General features: G+C 39.8%; 1 protein-coding gene across 4 annotated transcripts in view; it reads left to right on the forward strand.

The window, feature by feature from the left end:
• The window catches only part of ZFYVE28 (zinc finger FYVE-type containing 28), a 146,334-nt gene extending 122,125 nt beyond the window's left edge, over positions 1 to 24,209 (forward strand). For 2 of the 4 annotated variants that reach the window (XM_036382413.1, XM_036382415.1), the window contains 5 exons: positions 7,313 to 7,467; positions 8,045 to 8,161; positions 9,719 to 9,823; positions 20,943 to 21,046; positions 21,897 to 24,209. In XM_036382413.1, coding sequence (XP_036238306.1) covers positions 7,313 to 7,467; positions 8,045 to 8,161; positions 9,719 to 9,823; positions 20,943 to 21,046; positions 21,897 to 22,028 — 613 coding nt within the window. In that variant the 3' untranslated portion in view covers positions 22,029 to 24,209. The remainder of the gene's footprint in view (positions 1 to 7,312; positions 7,468 to 8,044; positions 8,162 to 9,718; positions 9,824 to 20,942; positions 21,047 to 21,896) is intronic. The other 2 variants (XM_036382414.1, XM_036382416.1) reach the window with 1 other exon arrangement.
• Positions 24,210 to 27,723: the final 3,514 nt, after the last annotated feature.

Genomic DNA, 27,723 nt, shown 5'->3' on the forward strand with positions numbered 1-27,723 from the left:
ACTTCTTGTTTTTTCTTGAATTTTACAATAACTTTATCTTGCAGTTTTATCCCTCTTTGGTTTAATTTAGGAAAAGCAGCAGGTGTGGTACCTTGCAAGTATCTGACATTAAATTTGATGGTTAGAAAGCACCACTGTTGATTACTAATGCTTTTCAGTTATTTGTTCATATGCACACTTATAGAAGTTTTATCTATAATGATCAAAAAAGCTATTTGGGAGAGAGCACTGTTAAAGTTGATAAATTCTGCACTGGCTGTGTTGTTTATTTTAATTTCCATTTGGAATACTCTATCTTTGCATTCATCTGAAAACCCAGTCCAGAGTGTTGATGAGTTTGAGTAAGCCATAAGTTCTCCTAGGCTGAGTTTCTTACAGTGGATCTGTTTAGCAAGATGCTACTTTACCAGCTGTGGATTTTGCAAAGTCCAAGTGAGAATGCTCTGCAGTTTGAGGTCTGAACAGCTGAGGAAAGATTCAAGATGTTCTTCCAGCAGAGTGGGGAGCTACAGAAGCTGCCAGGGTCTGGAGCAGAAGTTCTTGCTGTTGATTTCAAATTCGACAGAGTTCAATGCTCAGGACTTTTTCCTGACTGTAGATAGCACCTGGGAATTTGTTAGAGAAATTCCTTATTTTACTGAGCCAACCTCAGATTGCCCACCTCTACAGGGGCAGGAGAAGCTAAGGACAGGCTTCTGCAAGTCTTGCAGTGTAGGAAAAGTAAATCCCCCCCAGTGAGGAATTCAGGAGGTTGACAGCAGATGGGGCTTTTAGCACATGTCCTGTGTATGGAGCTGGGCATTGCTCGCACATGGGGTAATACTCTTGTCCACTCAAGTTCTTTTGGTGATTTCTAGCTAGAGGGATTTGCATAAAGTTACATTATTGCTTTCTCGAGACAAAGTTCTGAAGCCTTGGTGTGCTTTAAGGGTGGTTGGGTTGATTGGTGGGGGTTTTTTACCCTCTTGATCTGTTTCTCTTAAAAGAGAGAGGAAATAGCTAAGGGGTTATAATTTGCTTATATTTTAAAACCCTTTCGACTTTAAAAATATTAGGGTTTTCAAAGACAAGAAATAAAGTTCTGCATTAAAGCTTTTTTTAGTCTCCTTTAAATGTAGCTTCTGGGGTCATTCCTTAAAGCATAGTCCTTAGCTAAAAAACTATATGCTATTACCTAAATAATAGCATATAATGTTCTGGCTTGGGTTTAAGTGACTCTAAAATTGAGTGTGTAGCCACTCAGTTCAGTTAAAATATTTGTAAGAAGCCAGGATTCTCAGAGTTTCTCTTCCAGCCATATCAAAACTAGCACATGTTAGAACAACAGGTTTTAGCCTACTGTTTATTGTGTTTCTGCTGAGAGTATCCAAAAAGAAACACTAGAGGTACTGCAAAAAGCAGGATGGGAAGTAGGTTGGGGTTTTATCTTACTGATATGGGAATTACATATCTCTTACCGAAACCCCTGTAATTTTCCTCTTGTCATTTCTCATGGATGCAAACTTTGTCTTCCCTGAACTATTGTGTTTGAACCTTTACATGGCCTTTGTAGCTGCTGTTTATTCTTTTTAGCAAACTGGAAACCAGAGTTGACTACTGCCTTGGTGAGATTTCCAGTTACAGCCTACTCAAATATCAGTGGGAGCAATGTACCAACTTGCTGAAGTTGTTTTAGAAATTGTATGCAATCAGTAACATAGATTTGCCTGCAAACATTTTGGTTTGAGTTTTTTTCATTTACCATAAGGATGAAAATATTCAAATGGGAGAGAATCCTAAATATTGTAGATTGGATAAAAAGTGTTTGTTATTGATATTGTACATCTTAGAGCATAAGGTGGCCATTGTGCTAAACTCTGTAAGGGCGAACAATGAAAGTTGTGGTAATGTGTTTTGAGAAATATTGTAAGAACTAGAATATTCTAAATGTACCTCTGTATACAAGGAAATTCACATACATGAGACACACATGTATATATCTTTAGTTATTCAATACCTGTGGTGTTAAATAATGGACATGAGAGATTTGTTAAGGCCAACTAGTGCAAATGAATTGATATAATTTAAGTCCAAAGAACTGCACTGTTTTATAATTCATAGACAGTCTCTCATCAATTTTTAAATGAACACTAATTTGTATTTAAGAATTGGGCTACTGACCCTTTGTAAAAACTTCCAGCAAGGTTTATGACTGTAATGTCCTTTGTAGAACATTAGGAATGTGTGAAATCACAGAAAACTTCTTGGAAAGTTTTCACCTTTCTCTACTGTCAAGAGTCTCACCTGCTGCTGTACATCACTTACCAAGCTATCCTAGAGAGTACCTTGGTCTTAAAATGCATCTCTGGGTGAATCTCTGCATCAGAATGGTACCAATTAATGGATGGAATTCTTGCATGGATTTTGAATTCACTGAGAAGTGGAGTCACTCACCACTACAGCAGGAAGGTGTTAATCTGTTTTGTTGCACAGAGTTAAATTCTACTTCTGCCCCTGCTTGTGTAGTTTGCTGGAGATGCCCAGAGAAAGTGAATGGGAATCCCTGATGTCACAGGTACTTGGATAACATAAATGGTGAGGTTACTCACTCAATTATGTATTAACACTTTTCTAGTAATCATTTGTAATATTGTTATAGACTTTTCTTCTTGGACCTACTTGGGATGAGTTTGTGTGGCTGAAACTTGAGCCCTCTCTGTTTACAGGCACCACTGACAATCTTCTGAGATCTTTTCCTGAAAATCAGTTGTCATTGAAGACCTTTTCTGAAATCAGAGACTTAAAGGGTGGTCTTAATTTCCTTTTAAATTTAGTGACATAATTGCATCCCGTATTTCTGATTCTGTGATGTAGAGTACAATGGGTCTGCTGGGCTTTCTCCTTTGCAAGAAGTGACCCACTATTGCTTTTGATTTAAAATTTCAAAGATAAAGAAACAAAACCAAGCCATGTATTTTTTAAAGTTTTTTGTAATTAATTTGAAAATGTGAAAATTCACTTGATTTTTTTGTATTCATTGTTTTTGAAACATAGAGCTTTTACATTCTTTTTGTTTGTCACTGCTGTATATTTAATGCATTTTTAAGATACTCTGAGGGTTTGTGTGTGAATAACACAAATGAGAAATTCTTTCAGAGAATCTCATACAATCTGCATTCATACAAAGCACGTTTCAGGTTTAATGAACCAAACATTTCCAGACAAATTTAAAAGGAGACATCTGTGAGTGGACACAGATTTCTACAGCTGTTGCTGTGTTTTAGCACAAATGTAAAATACTTAAATTTGGACCAATGTTGACTTTGGTTGTTTGGGTTTAGACTTTGCTGCTTTCACTGATTTTGGATGAATGTCAATGACCAACAAGCACAGCCCAAAGCCTACAGTGTCATAGGTGGTTACCTGAAATGTCTGTCATAACCTTCTTATTCCACAGTCCTGTTTTCCATTATGTATGAGTACTGCTACTTAAACTGGCTCAAAGTGTCCTTTGAAATACAAAAGCTATCAAGGAGATTGCATCTTGGTGAAAGATTTAATTGTGTACAATTACATTATTGGCTTTTGTTTGCTTGTACATATTTGATTAAATTTCACAGTAAAGCCTTGAGAGCAGGCAAGGTGTAGAGATACACCTTGAAAGTGTTGGAAGAGTCGAATGACTCTTCTCATGTAATAAATAAAGTGTGATTTTAAAATGCGTGGCTGCAGCCAAGTTAAACAAAAAGATAATTCATGAATTCATTTTATCTGCCACAGAATATCTGTTCCTTTATAAGATAAAAGCAGATTTATTGTTTGGAATCAACCTTTGACATAACATCTTATTTCTTTATATTCACCTTCAGATGTGTTAGCTTTGCAGTGTTTTTACAGTCTGAAAAATTAATGCATGATAAGCATTGTGTATATGATAAATGTTTCACAAGGGATTCCATGTGTACTTTGGTGTTACCTCTTTGTAACTTAGTCCATTGGGTTATTCAATGTTCCTTTCAACCAAATAGTTGAGAAAATGAGGACTTGTCTATGGCAGTAGTATGGCTGTTTGTGTTGTGCAATGAGACATCATTCTGTGGATGCTGGCTGTGACACATTCTAGATCCAAGTGTAGTCTGACATTAATGAAACGCTTCCTAAACATCTGGTATTGGCTGAAAATGTTGATCCAAATTATCCATGTTACACAAACCAAGTAGAAAAAAAAAAAAAAAAAGGTAAGCTGCACCTTGTAGATCACATTTCACATTTGTTTTCTATAATATCTATTTATAAAATCATTAGAATCTAATTGCATGGATGCAGTCATTGCTGTTTGGGATACTCTAATACTAAAAAATAGCTGTCTCTTTTGCTGTTTATCTGAAACAGTTGCAGTGTTTCTGTTCTTACAGTATTTCTTACTGGTTCTACAATATTGTATTTTTTGGCTACATTCTTTAGCAGATATACTTTAAAGTAAAGAACTGATGGTTGTTAGATGTTCTTTGAGAGCCATCTTTGTCTTAGTTGGACTTGGTTGTGTTGGTAAAGGCAGAGTAATTGTTGCTGACTCTGTAGCAATTCTTAGGTCCAGTTTTAAATTTTTCTGGAATATTAATTTTTTTGCTTTATAGCAGCACAAGCAATCCAAGTACAAAATATCCTCTTTTCTGAACCTCCTATATGTGGTTACTGTAGTTAACATGGGAGTATGCATATGAAAATGTGTCATAAATGTGAGTGTGCAGACATGCTGACCTTCCATCCCACAGTGCTGGAGCAGTTCACATGTGCTCTCTGCTGGGCATTTTGGGGAAAAAAAGAGTCCCAGCCAGTCTTGTGGTGACATGGCCAGTCTTAATGACACACCACAAAACCTGACAGAATAGTCTGCAATGGAAGTAGGTCAAACCACATTCCTGAATGAAGTAGGTAAAACTGCATTCGTCCCAGCTGGAGGAGGCTCAGAAAGGCAAACATTATTATTAAAATTGGTCAGGATTGTGGAATGAGCCTTTCTTCCTTTCTGCAAAACAGCAAAGGACCAAGAAGCTTATATTCTTGAAAAGCACTCTTCACAGCTCTCTGCCCACTTAACACCTTCCTTTGAAATATTTCTTCAGCTGTGATTTGGAGGGAAAAGTCATCCTTGATTCAGTGGCCCTGTTTTTCCCCTGCACTAAAGTTTCTGTGTATTGGGAGTTTTGAGAGACCTTTGTATTTGGGTTATTCACATTAACTTCTAAAATAATAACTACACAGACTGCATCTGGCTTTGTCAGGAGGTCCATGCTTGCCTTGGAGAGCAATTTATGGTGCATATGTGTGTATCACTAAAAAAGTTCTTATGTAAAACAAAAAGTAGAGCCTGTTTGGCTGTGTTGCCAGGCACAGTCCTTTGTCTGTGTGTGAGAGGGTTTGTGTGAACAGGCATCCTCTGACTGCACACCCTTGTGAGCCAGGAATCTCCTCCTGGCTCTTGCTGCCTTTCAGTTTATTCCTTTGTAAGCCACATTTGTACATGACCTTTTCATTGTCCTGAACACAGGCCTTTCCATGCTGGCAGGCTTGCTGTTCTAATATCTACTAAATCCCCCACAGAAAGGCAAAGGAAAATTGAAAGAGAATTCTCACTTCATTCTCAGTGTCTTTGATAAGCCCAGTCAGTCATAGTGCTGCTGAAACTGTAAACATAGAAATAACATCTTCTTGCAAGAATTTTCTTTTGTTAGTAGTGACAGATAACCTGAAAAAAATGAGTCTCCTGCAGGCCTGGTCTTTACTCTGTGTTTGAAAGAATGGGGGGCCAGTTAAGATACTCATGCTATACGAGTTACCAATTATCAATTATCCATCAATAATTCTGTCAATAACTAATCTCCAGTACTTACTTATTTTCAGTCTCTTCTCCTAGGACTTTTAAGATGGGGTGGCATAATTATTTCTTTTTTATATTTCAAAGGATTACCTGTGGAGCTTACAGGTAGAATTTGAAAACTATATCCTATAAAATCTTGTTATAAATAGTGATGTTACCTGTGTGTCTTCTCCCAAAATAACTATCCATGCATACTGCCATAAGGACAGGATCTGCAAGATGGTGAATGTTTCTGTACCTGAAAAAAGTAGATTGAACTCAAATTAGAAATGTTAGTGTTAGAAATTACTTTTATGTTATACATTCTACTTATACATGCAGTTAGTAACTCTTAACACAGTAGTTGTCTGTAAAGAGTGTTGGAGTTTTGGACATCAAAAGTATGATTTTATGTAAAATAGTATAGTTTTTTTGGTAATAATTTGCTATATTAATTTCTTTCTAGTATGTGGAGAAAAATGGTTTTATGTTTCCTCTGACTTGAATGCAGTCAAATAAGAAGGCTCCTGTCTCCTGGTCAGCACTGTGAATCCTTAGGAATTCAGTGTAGTTACATCCTGTGCTCTAGTCCCATTTAAGAGTATTTAGGGGCAAAGTGCTGCTTTTCCCCGAAGTGCTTCCTACTTTAAACATCTTGATTTACAAATATTTAAGGTAATTCCTGATATTTGAAGATTCTCTCCAAGGCTTCTCTGCTGTCTCAGGTTGTTTCAAGCTTCTTCTCTGTAAGAGAAAAGTTGGTAGGGGTGGGGGTGGTGAAAGTGTGGGAATGTCTGGCATCTGGTTTTTAACAAAAAATTAAAAGTTTGAGTAGATATTTGGTGGCACATTTAAATCTCTTTAGAGTTGATGAGCCATTCTTCACAATAGTTTGACATTTCAGCTATTTCTAATGTTACATTTATAAGGGAATTAACCTACCTCTACTGTGTAAATCATATTTTATTGCTGCTCTTTCCATTTTTTTGGGTGAAGTTATATTTAGATTCTGTTCTTGCTATATTAAGGTAACATAATTCAGAATTTCTATCTTTTTTTTCAGATAATTTCCATGTTCGTAAATTTCTAAGTTGACTTCAGAACTGACCTTCACATTTTTAGGTTGATATTCCCCTTCAGGATTTTTGGTGGAGTTATGGTCTCAGAATTGAGCTTTTAGAAGAAGTTAATATGAAAAATGGTGCAGCACTTTGTAACAGCTAAGGAAAAATGCAGTGAAATACAGACAAGTGATTTTCTGCTTCAAGTTTTTTTGCAGCTGTTACAGAGTGAAAATCAAACGTGCTGGTGATTGGTTGTGTGCTGATTAACTTCAATAAGAATTTACAGCAATTAGTTCTGCTACTATAGAGTCTTGCCTGAGTCATAAATCCTTTAGGATTTGCTGAACATCCTGAACAACTGAGTGAAGATTTACATTACTTTCCTTTACATTATTTTTTTCTCTGACAGCAGTTTAATGACAAGTTCTTGTTCATCTGATGACATTGATCAGGAAGAAATCCAGCTGGCTTTGCAGGCTGCCAAAATTGCCACAAGAGAGAAGATCAGATCTAGATTTCATGGCAGTAACGATCTTATTCACCGCCTTTTTGTCTGTATCTCAGGTATGAGAATCACTGAATTATTAAACTCTTTTTCAGGGGGTTTTTGGTTTAATTTTTTGAGTTTTTGCACATCAAGTTGTGGTAGAAAGGACTAGAGATGAAGTTTCAGGAAAACTCTGGTTTTGGGGCCTAAGTTGCAGTCTGGTTTCAAAGGACCTGTTACCTGTTTGGAACTTAGAGAGTCAGAGATACTGACATCTTAGACCTGTAGTGTTGAAGAATTTAGATTTATATCAGGTTTGATTTTTCTCTGGTGATGCCCTGTTGTGTTCAAGGAATGAAATTTGACTTAGCATTCTGTTTTCATGCAAAATGAATCTCTCAGTATTTCCTGCCAAAGGATATGGAATATATGTATTGGCTTGCCAGTGGCATAAAAACCTGAATGTAGCTTGGCCATTAAGGAGAGTTAGTTTAATCAATTTAATCAGGTGTTCAATTTTTATTCCTAATGTGAGCAAGTGATCCCCTTAAAATAAGTGAGACCATTACTGATAGTAACAGGCAGATTTAAATACTTTTTTAAAGGATGGTGTAACAGTCTAGAATTGATTTACCCATTTTCTCAAACTCTAAGGTGTTGCTGACCAGCTGCAGACAAACTATGCTAGTGATCTGAGAAGTATCCTAAAGACCTTGTTTGAAGTTATGGCAACCAAACCTGAAACAGAAGACAAAGAAAAGCAGAAAAAAGGTAAAAGATCTAAACATTTGTTTTCTCTAAAGCATTTCTGCTGGTAGCCCAGTGGGAATCCATAACCTATTAGACACAAATTCCCCCAACATATTGTTATCTTTTTGACAGGATTCACTGTACAGTGATTTCACCTAAGTTTAAAAGGAGTCGTGAAAACAGACTGTAAACAGGATGAAGTCTTGTTTAGGAACACAGGAGTTTGTCTTAAGGCAAATTACTAAAGAGTTCAAGTCTTCAGAGTTCATCTGCTGTTTCCAGATTCCTTTATTTAACAGCAGCACAGTGTTTGTAGCCCATAGAGTTTATAGCCATGATTTATGCAGGGTTTGGACTTTGTAGATTCCCCCTCCCCAGGAAAAAACTGGGTACATTTTAAATTACCAAAGAACAGACTCTAAGATGGGAATGCCCAGTAAGATGCTGAAATCTGTCCTCTCTTGAACAAATTGAAGAATGTGGCTTCAAAATAGAAAAATACCACATTTCACTTCTAGATAATTAAAGTAATGGAACCAGAGCTAGATCATAAACCAACAAAAGATTTTTTTTTTACTCTGTGAACATTTTCTTTTCTGAGTGGCAAGTCTGCTAACTTATCTAAGAATAACAGTGTCATCCCAGCAAGGCTGCAATTACCTTTGTCCTTTGTTATCATTAGAAATACCAGCACCTGAAAGTGACCAGAGCTCTTTTTATTTTCCTACTTCCTTTCCTCCAGATTGAAAACTTTTTCTTTCTCCCAGTTTCATTTAAAAGCATTGAGTTCTTTATGTGAAACACTTAGTTAAAAAGTTGGATCAAGTCAGCAGAAAAAACCTACACTCCAGTCCAATTCTGCAGTGGGATAATGCACAACATGCATTACAGTCTTCTGTTCCTTTTGGCTGAAACTTCCACAACAGTTTTATGGTGGCAGCCTGTCGTGATGTGAAAATAGACTGGCTTTTTTTTATTGTTAAAAAAAATAAAAATAAATGGGGTTAGACAGAATTGCTAGAAAGAGAACACAAGAGCTCCTGAACCTTCAAATAACAGTAATAAAGAAACTGGAGCTGTAAAGAACTATCACTGAGAAATATATATTAATCAATAGTACTTGGATGGATGTAATTTCTAATGGATGAACTCTTGCATTAAAAAAGGTGGTATTGACAAAAGTAAGCATAAACAAAATGAGCGAAAAAATGGGAGTTTTGGGGTGAAGTTTCTCTTTGATATGTGCGATTGGATGTGTGTGATTCACCTTGGGACTCTCTCATTGTTCTCAAAATCTACTTGTCTTAAAGGATCCAAGTTAAGAATTGGGAAATAAAATGTAGGTGCAGCTAAACTAGCAGAAGGAAGAAGACTGCATGTCCTGTAATAGCAGCATCTTTCATTTCTGTTGTCATCCCAAAGTAGAATAGGAGACTTGTAAGTCCCTGTTTGTGTCAGGGTAGAGAAAAAGCAAGAAGTCTAAGAAGGTGGTACCTGTGGTCTAATCCCAGAAGTTCTAACATGAATCTTTAAAGTGAAAATTGGAAAAATATGAGTATTTTTTGAATTGTTTTACAGTTAATCATGGTTTAAGGAATGCAGCATTGGAAGACTGTGCTTTATGTCAAGAAAGTATATCATCCTCAGAACTTGCAGCAAAAGCCAGAGATGGGGACTTTGAAGGTATTTTCTTTTTTCTAAGAATTAAAATGAGACAACACTGATGTATTAAAAAAGTGATCATTAAAATGAAAAGTCTTTTAATGTTTGGCTCTGGAAAGTGAGTATAAAATGTTGTCATGCTGGTTTAGAGACAAAACCAGAAGGTAAACTGAGCATATTTCTTTCAGGTTTTTTCTAACAGCCTCGTGAAACTCTTATCCACAAATGCTCATATTCACTATGAATTGCTCTGTATCAGTGCAGAAAGGGTCTGTATAGAAAAGGCTTTAATACAGTGTATGATGTTACATCTGATGAGTTTCTGAGGGCTGTGTGAGATGCAAAGCCCTGAGTAAGGTGTCAGCCAATCTTGAGAGGGTTTTTGTATCGTTTGCTGCATGTGGATGTGCTGCTTTATCCCAAGGTAGGAGTACCTTTCATGTTTTCTTTACTTTTGTCTTCGATCAAGATATTTTGGCTAATATTTTCACATTCTTCACCATATTATTTCAAAGAAAATGATAGCTTTAGGTAAGTCTGCTGAGGTTGCCCAAATCTCCCTGAGTACATGGTAAGAATGAAAAATGCATGTAAGTCTCCAAGTTTCGGTTGAGGTTCAAGTATTCTGAAAGCTCATGAGTTGTTTCTCTTTTATTAATCTGAGCTTCTTCAGAGTTAGTTATGTGCTCAAGTCCTATTCTGACAAACTCAGTATAAAAAATGGATTAAAAGATATCAGAGCACTTGCAGTCAAAGAATAAAAAAAGAGATATATGAGATGGAGCAAACAAGAAAGCAATCAGCTTTGATCTTCAAGGCTAAGTGGTGGTTTCAGCACACCAGGAGCCCAATTACCAGAGCCATAATGTGTCTGTGGTCAAGTGAGAAGTACAAGACAACCATCAGCTATGAAACTGTCTCTGAGCTTCCCAGAAACTCAAGTGTGTAGTAATTTCCTCGTGCTTTAAAACTTTGATGTATTGGTATATATTTGTCCACATACACTACTGTCCTTCCAGTGAGAGGTTTGGAATGCAGGATGACAGAGCTGGATGATAAAGCAGTGTGTGCCTCTGCTTGAATGTGGAGGGTGGTGACCAACAGAAAAGAAATATTGGTTCATGTCATTTGTAATAAAGATCAGAAATCACAGAGGGAAAAAAAAGAGCTCTTAAAGATTAGATTTTAGATAAATACTACATATTTATAACTTATTTTGTGCTTATATAAAACCCATGGATTGCTTGCTTACCCTTCTTCTGAAGCTGCAGGCTAAAGGATCTAATCTATTTAGAACAGCAGGGCTAATTCATGTATAATGCACTGTAGAAATATTATCTCTTCTGGAGGAAGATGATTTGGAGGCAGATAAAGAACTATTCAGTAGTCATTTTAATTGATTTTTCTATTGTGCTGTAATTCAGAATGTCACAGAAGGTGCAGGAAGGAACAAATCTTTAAGCAAAATCCTTACCATGTATGGGCTGTATTGCAAAAGAGTGCAAGATTATTCCTTCTCTACCACTTCAATTCTTTGTCTTTTGTTTTGGATCAATGCTAACGCTGTCGGTGATTTGACTTACAGAACTTGAAAACCAGTTATTCTGAACTGCAGGATGCTGCATAATCCTCTCACAGTGGATGTGCATTTTGTCACAGCAGAGTCTTTTTTTTTTTTTTTCCTCTGGTATGTTGTTCAGCTTTTAAGGTTCTTCAGCCTTTCATGGCAGCTGCTATTGGCATGGGGAATGGTTCATGTTTGGAGAAGTGAGTTGGGATGTTATTTACTGAAATGAGAGGACCATGGTCTGGGTACTTAGGTGACGTTCTGGCCATCACAATAAAGGGGAATCTTTGGAGGTTCAAAATGGCCTGCAGGACCCAGGCAGTGTCAATCAGTTATGTCCCTGCCCTAAGTGAATAGAACCAGATATGTGGTATTTATAGCATATGAGATAAAACACCTGCTATTCTGGAATAAAGGTGCAGGCAGGGGGTTGCTTTTGTTGAAGTTATGTGTGTCTGCTTGGTAGAAAGCAAATCTTTGTGGGATAAGCAAGTCCCTTTGGAATAAGTAGATGTGGATACCAGGATGAAATTGGCTGCCTTGGCCAATAGTGTCCCATGCTAGCATATCCTCTAAACCAAGCCAATTAGCAGGGTCTCCTGCAGGTACTCTGTTTTTGGGGCTCACACAGGCTCACTGGGGGGTTTGGCCATGCCTGCACCAGTCTCCTTGCAGGCTTTCTCTGAGAGCCTTCCTTGGCTTATGTGTAAGTGGTTATGCTGTAAATATCTACAAACCAGTGCAGCTCTTCTGGCTGTGTAACCTGAAGAGTGTAGTCTGGTGTTACTTGGCTCCATTCCTGATGGGCAGGAACTTTATGTATCCCAAAAAGACAGAGGATGTTGAGGAGTATGGAGATGAGCTCCACCTTCCAAACACAAGAAGTCACAGAAAGGCTACTAAAAAGGGCATCTGAAGTGGGACAATTTGCTGAATTTATGGGAACTTTAGAAACACCCCTCACCTCCAATATATGCAAAATCCCTGTCCCTTCAGGTGACAAGTTGTCATTGCTGGCAACACTGTACAGACTTTTTCTGCTGAGGTATGCAGGGACAGCTAATGGGATACATGGTTTTGCATCCCTAAGGCATCCAGCATGAGGCATAAACTCCCACCAAGATTTTAACCTCGGCAGCCATGTGCCTTTTCCCCCTTACAACACCTCTCATGTGTCTTGTTTTTGCTGGCCAGTGTAGAAAGAAGAGGCCCTGGGTGGTGTTTGGATGATGTTTGGGTGCAGGTGGAAGATGTCTGGTGGATAAGGCAACTTTTGCTGCTTGAACATTGTTCCCTGTTTCTTGCAGTGAGTTTGGTGGGTTTGTCCTTCAGGCCAAATCTGGGCCAGGGGCCATCAACAGGAGTACAGGAATACACCACAGTTATCACTGTAAGGGGATTCAACACAAAGACTGAGAGCACTGCATCAAAGTTAATTTATTCCTTTTTTGTACATCAGTTCTATACCTCAGGTCACTCAATTATTTCAACTGAAAGCGAAAACAATTGGAAGCCAAGGAGCACATCATAGCTCTTCCCTTCTGCCATTGTGGCAGAGTATCTGTCAAATTGAGAAGGTCCAGCCAGCTACCTGCCAGGAAAGCTCTTCCCTATTATCACATAAATCCCTCTAACTGAATGTAGCAAATGTTTTAGATTGTATTCAATCAATGGTATTAAAAAACCCAAAAATGGAAAGCAAGCCCAGCAACCTGGACAAATAATGGCCTTAAGATTGTACTGAAGGTTTTAGCCTCTACTCACATTATGAAGATGAATCACTTGTTTTTGTCAGACTTCTCATTCTCATTGTATATAAAACCCACCAGCTGGTCTAGGACATAAAACAAATATGAATGTTTATTATGAGCCAACTGACATTGGCAAGGGTTTAAGAGTTAAATCCTGTGACCTTCTGAAGGTTGAAATACAATAAACTACAGATTAATTGGCATTCCAAAACAAAAGCCTAAGCCAATGGTCTGTATGTTAATCTTTGGTGTCCTAATGCTCTAAGATTTTTGTCAAGGAAGTATATACATTTGTACTTCATGAAGTATTAAAAATTATGTATATTTATCGGGAGAGAGTGTAAAACAGTTTTATTTTCCTATGGTAGAATATTAATTTATGCAATATTCAATAAGTATTTTTTAAATACAGTAAAATTTCTTGTCCTGGTTGTATGATGGAAGTGCTGGCAAGTGTAGTACAAAATTCTGTGTATAAACTCAAAGCAAATTGTAGTGGCAGGCTACAACTGGGCAAAAAAGTTGGGCTCTGAATTGCAGTAACAGCAGACAGGGCCCATGTGCTGGAACTTCCATGGGACTGCCTTTCTCCCTGTGCCCTGGTGAGCTACAAACCAGCACAGGAACAGCCTTGCTGGGAAGTTCCTGAGCTCCAGCTTGGACAAACCACAGCTGGATGAGAGCTGACTGAGAGTGGGCAGCATGGGTCACACACAATGTAAAGGAAATCTTGAAAATATAAGAAAATTGCTCATATTTAACCCAATGTCAATGCATCCCTGATCAGGATAGAGCTGTGTCAGTCTTAATATCCAGTACAGCTTTAGAAACACCAAACACTGGGGAGGAAGTTTGGTGTCTTTCTGCCATTGATGCATCTGGCATCATATTTCTAGCCCTAACAGAGAACTTGCTTTGTATTTGCTTAGCAGATTCCCATGTGTATATATAGGTGAGCACACACAGAGTAACTTCTTAACTTTTTTGACTTCAAAATTAGTGCCTTTTTATGTGTTCATTTATCAGTTTGTTAATTTGATAAAGCATAAGTGTGACCCTGCTCACCATATTTGGGAGCATTACATTTATCCTTGTGAGTTTGATGATCTTAATACTAAAGGTGGGCAAATCTGAGTTTTACTGTACATGTATTTTGGGATAACTTATTAGTCATGAGGACTGAGCTGTTACAATGGAGAGAAATGTGAATATTTAAAATTATCCATTTAATGAAGTTAAAGGCAGGCTAAGAAAGTTAGTCATACTTCTTGTCCTAGCATAAGCATGAGATATCTAGAAATTTTTCTCAAGGAAGCCAGCAAGCATTATGAAGCTGTTGGTGCTCCATGAAAATATTTGCTGTAGCATCTCAGCTGTCTCTGCAGCCATACCTGCATCTTCACTCCTTATCCCTCTAGCATCTGCACAGAACTGCCTTGCTTGCTACCACCTACTAAAAACTGCAGACATAATGGATTTGCTGTGGCTGCCAGTACAAATATCTGCTTGTGCCAAGTAGTGTTAGCATCTGTTTGCTTCACAGCACACACTATTTCTCCCTGATCCCTTGCCATCTCACCCACTCCTGTTTGGTCACAGGCTCTGACTGCGTTCTATCCAGCAGCACAACCAAAACTCAGAAGTTCGCAGGCTCAGGCTCTTGTTCTTGTTGCATTTTAAGTCCCTGGGTCAGAAAAACCCACCCATGCTCCTGTATGTGCAGAATCTAATCACCATGGCTCTAGAGATAGCTGTCAGCCTCAGCTGAATGCTTCAGTTTTTCTTTTGTCCTCTTTGTGCCTGTGGTTACTCCGTTATTTATGATGATGATGACCAGCAACACCTTGTAAATGAAAGAAGTTAAACTGTTGCACACTTCAGTGGCCAAACATGTTCTGTCCACATAACTTTTCACTTTTTCCTTTTTTCAGCAGCTCTGCTTACACTGTGTGAGAGAGGAACCAAATTTCCATATGGAGGCAATGTTTTATACTCAACTGAACATATTTAATCATGCATGTAGAATTACAGGATTCTTACAGGTTTTAGGTTGTAGTGCAATAATTCACTCTGACTTAGGCTTTAAGAACTTGCTCAGAGCCTTTTCCCTTCTCAAAGACTATCCCTCTTTGTTGGCACTATGTGGAACTTGTTGAGAATTCCATGCAGTACTTATGGGAAAACATCCCCTAAATACTGTAAAGAGCAGACTTATTCAACTCTGTAACATCATAACTGGGATTTTAATTAGGTTTTGTCTAATAAATTCATGTTTTGAGTGTTCTGGTATGTTTTTATGTAGATCTACATTATCAACTTCTCTATATTATAAAGATTGGTAAGAGAATATTCCTAGTGATGGTTATATGGAAGATTAGAGTCTCTCTGCTCCATCTGATCTAAAGTAAAGATTTGACCCATATCTCAATGGGAACCAGTGTTTTCTATGAGAGTAGCTCCATTTTATATAAATAATTATTTTGCCCAAAGAATAAGTTGTTGATCATGTACCTGGACAGAATGGACACAAGACATCATTCCAAGGTGGTGCTGAATCAGGCAGAGTAGAGGCTTGAGCCCAAGTTTGCAAAGCTCTGTGTCTTGGTGAAAGCTTTCTAGATTTGCACAGAAATTCCATCCTAAGAAAGCCATTTGACCAGAGCTGAAGCTAACAAGTCTGTACCTCTTTTCTCCCTTAGCCCCAAAATTTTCATCAAATTATATTAAGCATAAAAATTTATTTTTTGAAAAATGTCAAGCTGGCTGTAATCAGCACTGAATCTTCTGAGCAAGGACAAAAATTACTTTGGTACAATTGCCTGGTAGAAATCTTACATCAAAGTCAGAGATTGCCCAGAATGACGTGGAAAATCAGGTGTGATGAGGGACAAAAAAGGTTCATTTTACTGTGGCAGTTGAAGTGAGGGGTAAAGTCAAGTCACCTTAGTTTTCAACTTTCCGTGCTTTAAACTGTGAGAATTTGCAATCCTGCTTTGATCAGAGAGCTCCAGCAGCCCCAGCTGACCCTTTTGGCAGCAGTGAGGGTAACACTGCAGCCATGGCAGTTCCACAGGCTGCTGTGGGAGCAGAACTCTGCAGGTCACTTCGGTGTAATCAGGGTTATTGTACATGATGTGCTCTGAAATCTAATGCAGGAGGAACTTGCAGTTGGAGTTCTGCATTAGGAATAATTGATAAAAACAAAAGATGCAGAAAGGGGTCTTTTCTCTGAATTGTCTGGCTGTAACACAAACACCGCAAGTTTAGGGTTTAGCAGCTGCTCTTCAGCAGGGTGTTGTGCTGTGCTTGCTTCTGATTTGTTTCCTACCAGAGTACAGATTGGCTGGCCTAGGCCTTCTGCAAGCTCCAACAACTTTTGGGGTTGTTTCTCTCTCTGCGTTGGTCTCTTGAGTCTCAGCACCACAAAAAAAACTTCAGCTTTCTGGGCTCATGTTTCAGTCATCACAGCTGATAGACTGGAGTCCATGTTCTCTTCTTCTTGTGTTCTGAGACACAGAGATTATTTTCTTGGTTTTCTAAGATTAAGATTAGATGGGTCTGCATTATGTCAAATGCACATATTTAATGCCAAATTAATGTGTTCTTTTTGACAGTTTACAGTGTCTGTGATTTTTTTTTTTTTTTGGTCCATGATTATGGTTTTCTTAAAGCTCCAGCATCTTGGATTTATCTGACTTTTAACTTTAGGAGTAGAAATTTTTTTTTTAGCTAATGAGGTAGACATTACATAGTCATGTAAAGGTGAATGCTAAAAGCTACATAATAAATAAAAAGACTAAAATTTCATGATTTATGAGAAATTGTCATGCAAGATGTTTGAATAGTTAAGAGCCTTTTTCAGTCTTAACACTATTTAATTTTATCTTGTGCTTTTTCCTTTCTCTAAACTTGTTTTTTATTCATTTAAATACTTGTTTCTCTTCATTTCTCTGCTTTTTTTTCCTGTGCATGCTTTTCATGTTTTCTTCTAAAATTTATATCTGTATTCTGTCTCATTAATCCCTTCCTTCCCTTCCTCCTCCTCTTTGATGTTTGTGCTGTGGACTTCATCCATTTCCCAGCAGACTTCTCCAAACTCTCATTGCATGATAAAGCACTGGGCCAATTAGCCGAGGAACAAGGTTTTCCCTCCCTTCCTTGTCCAAATCCCCGAAGCACAGGCAGATAATGCTTTAGAGACTGGATGTTGCTATTTGCTGCAGCATGCAGAGCTAATGGAGCAGCAGAGCCTGGAGAAGGAGTGTAACATAAAAAGCCTGTGGGTGCAGTGCTGCTGCCCTGCTCCCAGCACAGCTCCAGGCTCGTGCTCGGGGTTTAATTTGTGTAACGCACTCTCTGCTCCTCACATGGAAGCTTTTCCCCTCAGGAGAGGGCTCTTCAGGGAGTATTTCAATGGCCTGTTCTATAAAAAGCACAGTGACTCAGTTGTTGATGTGTGTAAGTCAGGGGCTGCTCCCAAGGTTGAGTGAGATGAGGCTGGGGAAGGGAACCACAGGATGGCATCCACTGGAGCTTCTGTGGGCTCAGAGAGACCGAACCAGGGCTTCATCCTTCCTGCCAGGGTGAGCACTGCAGCTCCACTCCAGCACTGCATTTGATTTCCAAGTCTCACAGCTCGGTGTTTGTAGTCAGTGTAAGGCCATTGTCAGTCAGCTGGAAGGAAAGGCTTTGGGCTGGTGGCCCAGAGTTCCCCATTTCAGATGTCACTTCAGTGCTGCACCGCTTTGATTTTGTGCAAGACATCCCTCTCCTGATTTCTCCCCACACACTGACTGTAGCTGGGTGATGAGGATTAAAGCAATTACATTTGTACAGCAGTTTGAATGTTAAAAGCTGTTACATAATCAAGTGTTACTATTTGGGGGTGTGCTGCAGTGCAGCAGATCTCAGTGTGAGCAGTTGGGAGGGCACGAAGCCCCTGAGGCAAGGGGCACGGGACCGGCTGTGCCCCCTGCTGCTGAGTCACTGTCTGGGGACATGTGCCCTTTGGCCACCCTAGTGACGCTCACATTCAGTGAGTCAGCTGAGGTGGCACCAGTGAGGAGGCAGAGAGGGCCCCTCTGCTGTGGGAGAGTGTTCTGGGAGAGGGTTGTGCTGTTTCTGTTCATTGCCACTAAGTTGTGAATTGTTTTTTATGAGAACCAAGTTACAAAAACAAAAGTTTTCAGATTAATTCATCTGTCGGTCAAGTGCTTCTGTAACTGTGAATTACAGCTTATATGATTATTGTTAGTTTGAGGTCATTATTTATCAAAATTTGCTGGATTTTGTTTTTTTTTTTTGTTTTGGTTGGTTTTTTTTTTTGTTTGGTTGGTTTTGTTGTTTGTTTTTTGAGGGGTTGGGGTTTTGGGGGTTTTTTTTGCAGTTATTCTTTCTATTTAGCATGGAGGAAAATCTATGTAAGATCAATTAAAAAATAACTTTTTCAGCATTGCTCTTCAACGGGTAACGACTGAAAAATATAGAGGGGAGGGAAGAAAAAATAACTCTGTCTTTCCCCCACAAAAAACAAAGAAAACAAAAAAAGCACCTCAAAGAAACTAAAACACAAAACTAAACAGCTGATAAGAAAGCTGCTTTCTGCTGATGCGTGCCAGAGTCTTTGGGGTTGGCTTGTAATGTGTGTGACCTAGCTGTGGTCTGAGGGAAGGGTGATGCTGGCTCCAGCTGCTGCAGAAGTGGCACATCACATTGGGATGCTGCAGGGGGTACAGAAAGGGCCTGTGCTTTGTGGCTTTTCTGTGAATATTAGAATTAGTAGATATTTGAACCTGGTAGCCCACCCTGCAATGCAGCTTATAAAGCATCAGTATCAAATTGAGCATCTTAACCAAGTCTGCTTCCACCAGACCTGCAGAGAGAGACCTGGTGGCACAGACCTTGGAGAATTTCCTAAATTTTGCTGTGTTCAAAATGAGTGAGAATCAATGGATAGTTAAATCCTTGAAAACAGAATCTATATAAAGACAATTTTTTAACAGGACAATTTGTTATTGATTCATATTTTTGCCTTTTGTTTTGGATATAGTGATAACCCAAGGGGCCTCCTGAATGGAGAACATGGGGATTCTCCATCAGGCTTGCCATGGTTTCAGATCAGAGAAAGTGACAAAGTTATCTAAATCTGCATCATAAACTGATATTGGGAGTAAGTTTCACTGGGCAAGATACATGTAGTGCCTAGGGAGATTGCAGAAAAGAAAAAAAAGTGGAAAGAAAAATGTCTTGGCTGCACTGATATTAATGCTTGACTTAAGCTGGCAGTCCTGTATCTCCCTGCTGCTGAAGGAAACCCTGCTTTGAACTAGGGATCTGTAGCCTTGTGTCCCCACAGAACATTTCCTGGTGAGCTGTTCTCAGGGATGAGGTGAAGGCTTCTCTGTGCAATCTCCTTTTTTTCCACCACATCAGTAATTTCTCTGCACATCAACCTCTGGGTTTGGTTACTGGCCCTGTAGGTGTAACCTTTATCAGACTGATGTGCTCATTAAGTGAAGGATAGCTTCCTTAAGCTAGTTCAACCTCTAAAATAGTTTAGAGAAGCCTGTAAAGGCTGAGTCAAATTCTAAGTTCTCTTTGTTTTTACTAATCTGCTTTTTGAGCAGTTTCTTACATTGAATGCTACATCCTTTGTACTTTTGACACATGTTGCAATGTGACAAACACATGAAAACTGGTCATAGTTATGTTGGAACAAAACAGTGGATTTTTCATTTAATTATCTTTCTGCCTGTAGCTGTAGTCCTCTTAACCTCTGCATCAACTGCACCATGTATTTTGTTGTTTGATAGTATGCTCCTTGAGGCAGGGATCTTGCTTGTCAGGTTTATAAATCAGCAATTGCATGGCTTGCAAATTGTAAATAATACTCAGAAAGGGGCTGCATTCAGGGAAGTTGGATAAATACACCCAGCAGTTCATGTTCACCCTGTCCATGGATTCCTTCTGGACAGAACTTGCTTTGCACTCATTAGATTTTTGCCAACTTGATTAAGCAGTCAGCTTCATGATTTCTAGACTTGTAACTCCAGACTCTTAGGTCATGTCAGCCTGTTGTGAGCAGAAACAGCTCGACAGAAGGGAGCCCGATACCTTCTGCCTTGCCAAAACCAAATCATTTCCCTGCTTGTCTTTTATGGGAGGTTGGAGAGCTCACAGTAGACATAAACAACTGAAACATGCTGTACGTGCTAATGGGCAAGTTCTTTCTCTGCTGAGCTGTGTACACTTGATTTTGTGGTTTTGCTGTAGTTACTGGTGACTTCCAGGAAGAGTCCTAATAATTGAACAGATGGTAATCAGGCTTTGGGTTTATTACCTGTACAGTTGCTTGCCGAATTGCAGAAAAGCAGTTGGCCTTTCTGGAGGGAAGGCTGAAGAGGCTGGCAATGATCTCAGCTCTAAGCTTGTTTTGATGGTGGTGGCACTGACAAAAACACTTGTGATTCAGTTCTGCTTTAATAATCTCTTGTCTTCTTGCTTTATTTTGCTTATCTGCTTTTCCCTGGACTTGCATTTGACTAAGATAGATTTTATTTCAAGTCCAAAAGCTGACATGGGCCATTTTAATGCCTGATCTGCTCTGCCCAAAGGTGGGTGCCTGGCAGAGAAGAGGCGAGTTGAGCCCTCCTGGGCATCCTGAATTCACTCAGCTACTGTTTGCAAAGCACCTGGAGAAATGCAGATGAAAGCAGCTGCTGTTATTTTTTACTCACCCTACTTCCTTGTGGATCTGGTAATCACATGTTTGGTTTTATTCCCTTTTGATTGATGTTCCCTTTTGTTGCTGTGTTTCTGCCAGATCCTCCTGACTGGGTTCCAGATGAAGTCTGCAGCTACTGCACTGCATGCAAGGCTCCTTTCACAGTCATTCGCAGGAAGCACCACTGCAGGAGCTGTGGCAAGGTAATGACTCACTCAGGGCTGTGAGGAGCTCCCACCAAAGCCAGCAGCAAATTCATGTGCACCACAGAACCTGGCTGCACAGCAAAACGTGCACACTCAGCCAGGGTTCTCAATTCACAGGTGCTTCTGCGTGCCTGGGCTGCCAGCTCTCAGCTTATGTTTACAAAGGGTCAGCAATAAGTGTATAAAGCTAAAGGCAGAATTCCCTGATGAGATCCTAGAACATTCCCCACCCCAACAGAGTCACTCTGGACTACTGCTGTAAGCTCTAAAGAGCCAGGGCAGCCTGCACTGCCAGGGGTCATGCACCCTGCAGGGACAGAGTGTCCCTTTGCTGTCTTCCCAAACCTTTGGAGGATCACTCTGGTGTGTAGGGCTGCTGCTTTGCAAGTTTGTGGGGGTGGAAGAGGGAGTGAGGGAGAAAAAAGCAGTCATGTACCACAGGAAGCCAGAAATCTGCAATCCCATTTCGCTTGCTGGCTGGGGTACAAGTTAGAAAGGAAGAAGCTGCTTCTTTAACCATGTAGTGGACTTGCAGGAGTATGAAATTCAGAGATATTCACAAATATTCCCCTAGCCTTTCTTTAAAACCAAGGGAGAGATGCTTCTTTGCACCTCTGATGGAGCAGCACAGGAGGACAGGCCAGCCTTGGCTACTGTCTGTGCTGGGCACTCTCACCCCTGGCCAGATAAACTGGGTAGGGATTGCCTGCTGGAACCCTTCACTTGCTGTGCTGAGGACGGTGCTGGTGCCAGCTCATACAGTCTTCTCTCCCCTCCCTTGAAATCAATTTCTTCCCATCCTGTTCTTCAGAGGAACTGAAGAGAAATTTCCCTTCTTGTTTTTCAGATCTTCTGTTCCCGCTGTTCCTCCCACTCTGCTCCATTACCTCGTTATGGCCAGATGAAGCCTGTCCGTGTTTGCACTCACTGTTACATGTTCCATGTCACTCCTTTCTATAGTGACAGAGCTGGTATCTGACAAATTAAACTACTGCTGTGTCTTCTGGAGTCTTACATGGACTGATATATTTGACCTAAGCCAAGAATTAACTTGAAAGAGGGACCCAGTGAGGGCACGTAGGCTTTGACATCCATTATTATAAATTTTGTACAGACAGTTTTTATTGCATTTTACTAAGCTGCTAAAGGGAACTACGAGGCGTCTGTAGCTCTAAGGCTACAGTACAGTCTTCCATAGATTTATAACATTAATGTTACGATGCCATATGCAGAACAAATGCACTGTGTGGAAGGAAATAGGGCTCAGAGAATTGAACAGGCATTGCTGCTTATCTTACATGCTAGGAACAGAGTAGCCAGTTAATTAGTCCATCCCCAGTGGATCTGTCCCAAAGCTCAGACACTCCTGTGCCCACTGGAATCCCAGCATGGCTGTGGGCATCAGCACTCTCCCACCTGCTGCCATTTAACTTGCCCATGTCTAGATTTTTGCTACCTATGCTAGGACTAATAAAAGCAAATCTATTTCAGATTTGTATTCAATATTTAGAAAGGCAAAATTTTCAGTGACTCCCACAGGAAGCCCTGAAGGCCCTAAAACAGTATATTTTTGTTGCCTCTTATTTAGCAAGCAGAGCAATAACTCCAAATTGTCTTCTAAAAATCTTTCCAACTTCCAATTCCATAGTTTGGAGTTTTGGAAGTATTTATAATCTGATTAATTTATGCTAAATTTTGTTAATAAAAGTCTGACACAGAAGTTTGGTTTCTATATCAGCATTTAAAACTTAACAAACTTCAGAGGAAGTGGTTACCAAATAAATTAATTCATATTAAAATAGATATTTTTGAGAGTTTGGCAGCAAAATTGAGTAGACAAGACAAATTATTTCTCCCATACTGAGGTTTTTTAAAAGGCAAATATGTAATGAGATATCCAAAAGGTCTTACAGAATGGTCAGCCAGAGAAGGGTACTTGTTGTCCACATTTGGCAGAGTAACCATGTAAAATAGTGCATACTGGTACTTCACTCGTGCTAACAACTCAGAAGACATTTGTATTTATTTGAAACACCAGGGAATAATTGTTATCTCCACTCAGAGAGGAAAGAAATGAGACTCACACAGATTCATGCTATGATCTTGCACGAACTATTTGCAGCAAGAGCTCCCTGAGCACTGAGGTTTCAAAGGCATTTGGACCTGCTTTGAGTTGGCCACATGAAAAGCAAGGCAGTGTGTGCTGTGGTTACAGAGGAAACGAGATCAAGAGCTCTTTGCTGTGCCCCCTTTCCTGACTCGTGGCACTACACACTGTGTTTCAAAGTGAGAAATACCAAAATGGGTGAGGAAGTTGTTTGCGGTATCACGCCTGAGAAAGGTCATCACTCAAACTGAAAAGGCAAAACTGGCCAGTGTTAATTTTTTTTTAATTTTATTTATTTTTTTGGGGACATTCCCTTTGCTCAGTGGTTTACTGTTCAGTGTTAATGAGCCATATAAGGGTGCTGCAGTTTGGCACTACTGTCATTTTGATTCAGACGAAACAGCTTCACTTAGTTGATGTGTAATGCACAAGCCTTATGATGCTGTTTGTAGACAATGTCAGCTCTGATGTGTTATCCTCACTTATTTATATTTTTTATTGTTACTACATCCCTGAAATCCTTCTCATGAAACTCTTGGGTTGGAGTGTCTGCATTCACCAGAGTTTGGAAAGGCATGGGGTTGGGTGATTGGTGGGAGATGGGTAATGTGGTGCAAGCAATGATACTTATTCAGGCTTAAATCTCAGGCTTCACATTGCAATGATTATTGCAGTTTTATTTTTAGGAAAAAAAAAAACAGAAAAACACACAAGAAATTTAATGCTTCTTTTATAGGATAAAAAATTGCAACAAACTTCAATTGTGAAATAAATATGCACAAAAAGTTGCTTCTGTGGAAAAAATCTTATTTAATGCACTGAATATTTATTTAAGCTTGTTTTTATTTTGTAAATGCTGTAATTCAGAATCATTTCCATAAATATGATATTTAAAGATCTCAGACACTATAGTTTCTTATGTAAATACAGACTCCTATTTCTCTTACTGAAAAGCACAATGACTATATCAATACTAATATACATTTGCCTCAAGAAAGACTTTCATCTTGTAATCTCTTCAGATAATTAAAGTGTCAGGACTTTCTACTTCCATGTGCTGGATTGCTCTTTCATTTTGGGCTCTGTTTACATGGAGTGACAGCTGCCATCCTGTCAAACAAACCGGGCTTAACTCTTTCCCACTTTGCAAATAATGTGAAAGAAATTAGTTTCAATTTGAAGATGGAAGTCACCCATACTGTGAAGGGGGGGTAAATCAAAGCTGGAATACCAGCCTGTCACTTAGCATTGCCTCGTGCTATCTCTTGCCACCAGCTGAAAATCTCCCTTCCCAAAATATCTTGTGTCAATGGCCACTTCAGTCATCAGGCATGTTTGATCTGCCTGTGTCACATCTGAATAATCTTTCCTGTGGGGGATACAAATCTGCAATGAAAACAGTGGTCCTTGGATCTCTGTGCACAGTTATCCTTGGGAAATATAAATGCCCAGTGCTGCTTTGTTCTGTCCCCTGTATGAGATACAGCTGTTAAAGGTTTTATGGGAATTAATTTTCTTTTCCAGAGGACCTAATGCTGCATGGCTCTGGGATGCCATGTCACTGAACAGAAAACGTGTTACAGCTCCATTACATTGGGGTCTTGGCTTCAGTGATGCAACAATGGGGAAACTTGATGAGAAACCTGCACACAAATGTAAGATTGCATTTGAATTAACATGCATAATGTTTATGGGCAAATAATGCTGCCTTCAGGTGTATGAATAAGTGAACAGTAGAAATTGATCCTAAAGGGACTTTTTAATCAAAAAGGGGATTTCTTCAGAATACAATATGTTTCACAGCAGTTTTCCTGTTGGGGATATCACAATGGGAGTGAAGAGGATAATAATAAGGTGAGAGCAGCATTGCCAAAGACAGCAATAATTCACCTGGTGCTGGACTCTTCTGTATGGCAGTTCCCTTCTGAATCACACCTGTTTCCAGGGGGAAAAAAGTAATTACAGTAAACTCTGGAGTGATCCTTTCTGGGTCTGTACAAATTGTACAGCATTTCCAGGTCTCTCTGGGTTTGTAAAAGCAGGTGGATATCAAGGCTTCCTCTGCAGTGAAAGGAACTTCAGTAAAATACCTCTGCTTCCAGGGAATACCCCTGTCCAGAACATTCAAACAGACTGAAAAGCTGTCACAGAGCTGTCACAGAGCATGTCAGGTATGTAAGAGGGGAACCTGGATGGAAGTGATGGGTGAGGAGTGACCTCTGTGTGCATTGTCTGAGCTGAAAGGAAGGAGGAGGGAACAGGCTGTGTGTGGGGAGATGGGAAAGGGGGGCTGTGGGAAAGCCTCAAACACAGCCCCATCCCAGCCCTGCCTGGAGCTGGAGGAGCCAGCTCTCAGAGCCTCGCTGAGCTCTCCGAGCCTGCAAAGTCAAAGCTGCTGGGGCTGCGCTGCCGTTTCCGTGGCAACCCCGATAGCATCTCCCTGCCAGTGCCAGGACTGCAGCACTCTGCTCCTGCACATGCAGGATGGAGACTCCTGCTTTCTGCTTCCTCACAGGGACTGTGATGGCTCAAATGCCTTCATTTGGAGCCAAGGTTTGTGCTGCAGTCAAGAGCTTACTGTGAACTCTATTTTCTAATGACAGCATTTCACTGAATTATGCTTTATGTTGCTTGTCTGGAACAAATCATCTCTGTAGGCATCCTTTTGACTTCTTTTGGGGGGATTTAGCTCTCTTTCCTTCTCTCACCCTTTACCTCACCCCATCACTCAGCTTTCAGTTTCTGCTGTGTATAAACTAGACTTACTCTGTGGCCTCCGTGAATATCTTACACATAGTGAAATATTAAGACGACTCAAAGAGCTTTCATCTTTATTGTTTCCTGATCTTACCCTTCAAGTTCCTAGGCACAGGCTTGTTTCAAACCACTTGGTATCCTTGTACCTGCTGTAGCATCCTGCCTGAGATGCCACCTTGGTTCCTGCACCAAGGTGTTTAAAGTTCTGCAGTATTCCTTTACTTTGTGGTGGAGAAAGGATAGATCCTAATTCTCAGGTTTTAATAGCTGTTAGTAAATTATAGATGTTGCCATTTGGCTTCTTTTTCATTTGCTCTTACACCAGAAAATGGTAAAATAATAGGCCAGAAGGATGAAGAGGAGAAGACTTGTTAAAGCAGCTCTGGAAGTGTGAAGATGATGTTTTAATGAAGTAATTGGTCTCTTTGAAAACAAGCTGTAACTGCATGTGCTAGGAATGCTGGGGCTCATGCATAAAACAAACTGGGCAATTAGTCTTTCATGAACTCATTTCATTTCTTGTTTTCACTAAACATGAAGGTTCTGAAGTGTAAAGAGTGATTTTCCCTCATGTTTCACTCTAAGGTAGGAAGCTGATTTTTCTTCTCAGTTTTTCTCTGCAAACAACCAGCAGCCTTTTAGGGCTCTGACTGAACTTGTCTGCAAAAGGGAAAATCCTGTGTCCAAAGCATCCAATAGTGGGGCCCTGTCAGCCTCCCACCCCTGGGGAGCAGTGAGAGGTGCCTGTGGGCACGAGTGACTGCAGAGGGGTGCTGCTCATGTCCAGCTGTGAGTGCTGCTCCCATCTGCTCTTCCTCAGGAAAACAAGGTGTCTGACACAGCCCAGGGTGTGAGGGACCACTGGCCTGGGAATGGCAGAGCCAGCAAGCACTGAGCTGTAACTACTTCACATACTACAGAGATTTTATTTTCTGAAAATAACCCCAGGCCAGGCACTCACACCACTTAAGCAAGCACTTAAACTCATGTCTTACTCTAGAAAGTCTTGTTTATGTATTTCTGCACTTTTACATAGTTCTTCACAGGGCAATAAAATGTTGGTGTTATTGCCATGACTTTTTTATTCACTGAGTTAATAAAAATTATATAAAACAGCAGCAGGGAGGGTGCTTGAGGTGACTGCTGTCCACATAATATTTCAGCAATGGCCAGCTTTCAGGTTTTTAGCTAGAATTAGGCTGTGGTTCCAATGGGCACGTCAGTACAGTTGAAGATCATGGTAAGAGCTAGTCCTGAATAGCATTTCTACGGGTGACCTCTCTGCTGATGTCCTGTAAAACATGTTAAAAATACCTGTCTTTGATAAGAGGTGTGTCTGAAAATGATGTGCAAGTGCCTCAGCCTTTGTGGACAATTTGAAGAAAGTTGTCCCTCAGCATTCCAGGGCTGGGCCAATGGCTCTGCATGGATTGTCCCAGTCAGATTCTTGGTCATGGGAAGGCACCTGTCAGGTATGTGAAGAGCACTGAGATTATCCTGGCTTTATCACCAAAGGACCTGTACCATGCCATCTTCCTCTCTGTTTGGGGAGCCTCTGAGATCAAATTTTGAGGCACTTGATAATTTTTTTTTCTGGTCAGGATTATTTGTGATTGCTGCTTCACTAGCAGCTTTTCTGTTTATAATGCAGCAGTAAAGCCTGCTGGTTTTGTGTTGTTTTGGTTTTTTTAAATTGATTTCACTTCCTTTGGCTTATCTGCAGAAAGCTGGAGATTAATAATTGAAGATACAAACAGAAAAATAATTACTTCAAGTTCATAAATATATTTAGAAGAAACGACTCCATGAT

This window comes from Molothrus ater, chromosome 4, assembly GCF_012460135.2.
Source record: "Molothrus ater isolate BHLD 08-10-18 breed brown headed cowbird chromosome 4, BPBGC_Mater_1.1, whole genome shotgun sequence".
In the NCBI taxonomy this organism is placed as follows: domain Eukaryota; kingdom Metazoa; phylum Chordata; class Aves; order Passeriformes; family Icteridae; genus Molothrus; species Molothrus ater.